The sequence below is a fragment of the Drosophila willistoni genome, assembly GCF_018902025.1.
Source record: "Drosophila willistoni isolate 14030-0811.24 chromosome XL unlocalized genomic scaffold, UCI_dwil_1.1 Seg141, whole genome shotgun sequence".
Taxonomy (NCBI): Eukaryota; Metazoa; Arthropoda; class Insecta; order Diptera; family Drosophilidae; genus Drosophila; species Drosophila willistoni.
Genome location: NW_025814052.1, coordinates 3123334 through 3128916, shown reverse-complemented (window position 1 = coordinate 3128916; position 5583 = coordinate 3123334). Strand labels below are relative to the sequence as shown.

Genomic DNA, 5583 nt, shown 5'->3' with positions numbered 1-5583 from the left:
CAAAACTTCGGTTCTTCGGTTCTAAGACGAAAAAAAAAAACATTATATTATTAAACATTAATCGATAAACAGTAATCGGTAATCAGTTTTTGTTGGTTTCTCCCTTGAAAGCGTTTTGTCGTTGACTCGTTTCATCATCGTTCTATCTCTCTCTCTCTCTCTTCTCTTCTTTCTTCCATTCTTTATCCATCTTTTTCTAACATATACAATACACTTAGGGTTTTTCAGTTAGAAGAAGAGAGACGCAAAAAAAAAAATCTATCGAGAATTATATGTACGTAGAACCATAGATATTACAAGTTTACTGCACTGCTTAGTATATATACTAATACATAGATATATACTTATGTACATAAATCGAGTATCACTAACAATATATATCGTTATTTATTCATTCATTTATTTTATACTTGTTATACACTGACAAAAAATTCTCTACAACTCTTCACTCACTCACTCTCTCTCTCTCTCTCGTTCTCTCTTAATTGCTTGTACACAAAACAACAGTTTTTTATTAAATACAAGTACACAAAAAAAAAAAAAAAAAAAAAAAAAAAAAACTATATAAATATATATATATATGTATATATATATATATATAGGGATTCGTTTAAATACTTATGTATATATAAGTTATACATATATGTGTATATCGAAAAAAATGCTAGTTGATCCATCTAATATTTTATATTAGCATTAGCCTAGTAAAATTGTATTGATTGGTATATAATAATTATAATTATTATTAATATTATTAATTAATATTATTGATGAGCGCAGGCGAACAAAGCAGCCAAGCAGCAGATGCGATCCTTTTTGTTTGTTTTGATCCTTCGATGACAATGAGCAATGGTGTAGTCCTAGCATGAATGAGAATACATATAATATAGTAGTAGGTGTGTGTGTGTATCTTCCACTTGGGTGAGGGGGAGGAGGGTTGGTTTCTTGGGAGCGGGATCATCCTCGACGAAATGTATTCCTTTTGTTTTGTTTTTTTTATCTTCTTAGTGATAAAATGCCAATGCCTTGGCATAGTACGAGGTACATGGTCATGATATGCGATCAGGAGATTGCCTTTGGCTGGGTCGTGTTCCATCCACTACTTGTGCCGCCACCGCCGCCGCATCCTCATTGTAATCGGGCGACCCGCCACCCGATTGCGATGCCGATGCTGAGCCCGGACGCATTTTTTGTTCCGGTGACGTTATCGAATGCTGTGAATTCGAGTCGGAGGAGGTGCGACGACAGAACGGACTCAATCCGCTTGCCGCCATCATGTGTGTGGTCAATTGTGGGAAACGTGAGAGTCGAGGCAGAACGGGAAATAACAATGGATTGCCACCATGGCTGAGCAGAAAACGAGGATCAGCGCCAGCCATAAAGGCATTAGCATTGGCTCCAGACGCCGCCGCCGCCGCTGCCGCTGCCGCTGCCGCTGCCGATGGTGGTAGTGGTGGTAGAGATGGTGGTCCTGCTCCTGCTGAAGGCGTCGGCGGCACCGCAGACGGTGGTGGTTGACCCACAGCAAAACGATGCTGCAGTGCCTCAAAGCAGAGCGGCACATTCAGACCGTGAGCGGCTCCGGCACAGAGGCGTGCCAATATTTCGGCCTGTATGCCAGCTGCGGCTCCAACAGGGCCACCAAAGGCCTTGTTGTTGTTAATGTTCATCAGCTCGAGCAGAGGATCGGCGGGCAGGCCGTGATGATCGTCACTGGTGGACAGCAGCTTGCGATGCAGATTGAGGTTCGAACTGTGACGATCACGACTGCGTTTCGAGGGGAATGCCGCATTGCAGCCATCGATATTGCATTTGTGATGCAATTTGAGATGAACGCTTTGGTAATGGGTCTTAAGATGGAAGTGATTCTGAAAGATTTCGCCGCAGGCCGTACACTTGAGTGGATTCTCCTGATCAATGGGCACCTCGGGCTCTGGTTCGGGTTCCGGATCCGGCTCCGGCTCCGGCTCCACTTCCGTTCGATCTGTTTCCATTTCGGGGCCAACGCCATTCACATTTGCTTTGAGCAATTCGGTGGATGGTAAATCAGTCAGAATATTATTATTATTGCTCTTAGACAGCTCCTCTTGCTCTCGTCCATGCTCCTGATCCGCCTGATCGTGATCTTCGTGGGTGCCAAGCAGCTCCTGTTTAATGCGCAAATAACGATTCTCATCATTATGATAGCCCAATGCCGTTTCATCTATGGGTTCCTGTTTGATGGGCGGCGGTGGACCCAGCGATAGATCCTGCACTGTGGCACCCAGCTCCATGTCGTCGTATCCGTCTCGTTCTCTTTCAGCTTCCGCCTTGCCATGGCCATCGGCCATGGCAGCCCCTTCGTCCTGCAGTTCCTTTTTAATGCTAATCGCTGCCATTGACTTAACCTGGGCGGGGGCATGAGCATGACCATGGACATGCGGAGTCAGTGGTGGCGAAGGTATTGCCTTTGCCGACTCACTTGTAGCCACTTCCGTGGCCTCCTCCGATTCCTTGGCCTTTGCGTTGGCTGACTCACCGCTGACACGTATCTTTTTGATGGACAGATCCGCGGCCACAGCCACATCATAGTCGAGGGAATTGTCACATGAATTCTCATCCGATTGAACCGTACATCGTACGGGATTTTGGCTTTTACGCTTTCGTTTGCTGGCCGCCGATCCGCCAACGTGACCATGGGCTTGGCCCATCTCATCATCCGCCACTGTGTCCGTCTTGCCGGGACTTGGCTGCTCTTTGGTTTGGTGACTGTGGCTGTGGCTGGAGATGGCCGACGTGGACCGCTCATCGCTCTCATCGATGATATCATTGTCCAGCATGAAATCGTGATGACTGCCAGGTTTGTCCTCGATGCCCGGTATGCTATCCATTTCATCGCCCACCACAACGATGCCATCGCCATCGGGATCATCGTCATCATCGCCATCTGCATCTCCAACTCCGTCCACGTCGTCGTCCTCATCATCGTCATCGTCATGCATGCTGATGCCGACCTCGAGAATTTCATCATCATCATCGTCATCGTCATCCGCCTCTAGAGGCGCTGCCCTACGACCACGCTGGCCCTGGCCATGTCCCTCATAGCCTCGGGCCGCCAATATGCCATTCTCCATATATGATCTCTGCAGATACTCCTGCCCATGTTTCAGTTCTAGAGCGGAAGAACCCGTGCCCCCACCACCACCAGCCATCGCATGGTGACGCAAATCCGGCGGCGGGGTCAGCAATGGGAAACTACCAAATGGTCCCAGTCCAGCCATGATACCATTCGGCGCCTGCAATAGCAAGGGATGCGGCTGGGCACTGCGTCCATCATGGGGCGAGATTTTGCGCCGCAAGTGCGGTGAGTGCAGCTTGGGATTGGGATTGGCGCTGTGACGATTGCGCGAACGTCGAGAACTGAACATCATACTGCAACCATCCACTGTGCATTTGTGCATCTCCCGCAGATGCACGGCCGAGAAATGAATCTTCAAGGCGCCCTTGTCACAGAAAGTCTTCAGACAGACATTGCACTGAACCCGCTTCTTGCCGGTCACTGGATTGATGAACTGTGTGCCCAAGTTGGCTGGCATTGAGCCCCATTGCCGTTTGCTGCCCGGTGAATGGGTTTTGCGACCAGCTCTCAGATTGGAGGCCAAGGCCATGCGTGTCATTCGCTGCTGATGCTGAGAGCTTGAACCCGAACCGGATGAGGAGGAGCAGCTATTGCTGCCAGTTGACTTGTCACCGGCACTTGGCAAATGACGACCTTTGCCACCAGATGAAGACTCCTGTGACTCGACTGTGACTCCTGCTGGCTTTTGGTGGTGCGAATGCGAATGCGAATGCGAATGCGGATGATATTGATTGTGACTGTGACAGGGCGGTGATTGGGTTTCACGTCTATGACTTAGTTCTGAAAGTGCAGATGGCCCCACTGTAGTCCCCGAGCCCGATGGATTGGATCCAACCACTTCTCTATTGCTTTCCCGAGAGGACTGTGACTGTGACTGTGACGATGTCTGTTGATGATGTTGCTGCTGCTGCTGCTGGCTCTGCTGTGGCGGAGGCGGTGGTGGGGGCGGTGGTGGCAAGTGATAGGGTAACGTATGTCCAGCCATGGCCATGGCGCTAAAGAACTGATTGCTCTGGGCAGCTGCTGCGGCTGCCGCTGCTGCAGCAGCCACTGCGGCGCTCTTCTCACCCGGCGTACTCGCCTCACTGATGCGTCGACGGGCCTGTGCTAGGACCTGCTGCTGCAGCTGCTGCTGATGATGATGCACAAAGTCCGTGGGACTGGGTGGCAGTGGCGATGAGAAGGCGCCCAATGTGGCCGAATTGGCAGCCATTTTGCGAAAGTCAAAGGGTTGCATGTTCTGAAGATCGCTCAACGGATTGAGAGCCGACTGGGCCGAATGCGGTGACGAGGCCGAACTGGTCGAGTTCGCTGACTGACCACCAGCAGCTGTCGGGGAGGGCGGACTGCGAAAGTAACTGGCCGAGAGCTTTTGATGCAACTGCGATTGCAAATGCAACTGGGCATGGGCCAACGAGGAGAAGTGAGCGCTCATTGATTGCGATGGCGATAGCGATAGTGTTGGCTGTCCACCACCCGCAACTCCGCTGGCATTGAGATTCAAATTCAGATTGAGATTGAGAGCGTGATGACGCGATGCTGGCAGCGGCAAAGGCGGCGAGCTGCGTCTACTGGGTGTCATCACCATCGGAATGGGTATGGGACTAGGGCTGCTCATTCGCTCGTTTGTCGAGCGCCTGAGATTGTGACCAATTGTGTGATTGTGATTGTGATTAGGATGATGGTGATGGTGATGATGATGATGTTGGTGTTGATGGTGCTGTCTCTCATGGCCGGGCAGCGGATACCGATAGCCGAGCAAATGCTGATAGGGATACTCAATGGCCCCGGCACCACCCAATTGGGTACTCGTTGGACTGTGACTGTGCAGATCTGTGCTGACTGTGATTCGGCTGTGACTGTGGCTGTGGTTGTTCTGATTATGATTGTGATTGTGATTGTGACTCGGGCTCTGGCTTTGGCTCGGGCTCGGGCTTTGGCTGTTGGGCGGCTGCTGCTGCTGCGGATGCGGACTCTTCTCTTGACCAATATTCATCAAGCGGCTTACAAACTACAGTTAATTGATATATTTTCTGACGATACAGTTTAGACTAGATATAGGAAGAAGTATATATATATATATATATATATATATTGATGTTCGATGTCGTCGTTTAAAATACTGCAACTTTTGGACTGCAAAGATAAAAAGAAAAAAAAACAAGAAAATACAATTAATAAAAATTATTCTACAAGTAATTGATAATTATCGAATTAACGATTAACTAGGAGTTTGGGATGCTATCTGAGAGTTGGTCGTTGTAAAGTTAGAATAATGTTATAAATAATCGATCGATTTATTGATATTAATATTGTATGCACATTTTAACCCAAATCCTTTTACCATTACTTTCAAAAACCTCTCAATATCGGCCCCTTTCTACTCTGATTCTGCATGTTTGCACGAATAAGTGTACACACATATTCATACATACATTTGTATGTATGTGTGTGTAGGTACTCAA

At 48.4% G+C, this 5583-nt stretch overlaps 1 protein-coding gene across 1 annotated transcript; it reads right to left on the bottom strand.

The window, feature by feature from the left end:
* Positions 1 to 652: 652 nt before the first annotated feature.
* On the bottom strand, positions 653 to 5170 carry LOC6648815. Its single transcript, XM_023179111.2, has one exon. It carries the CDS (start codon positions 5112 to 5114, stop codon positions 1050 to 1052), a length of 4065 nt encoding a protein of 1354 aa, XP_023034879.1. The 5' UTR covers positions 5115 to 5170; the 3' UTR covers positions 653 to 1049.
* Positions 5171 to 5583: the final 413 nt, after the last annotated feature.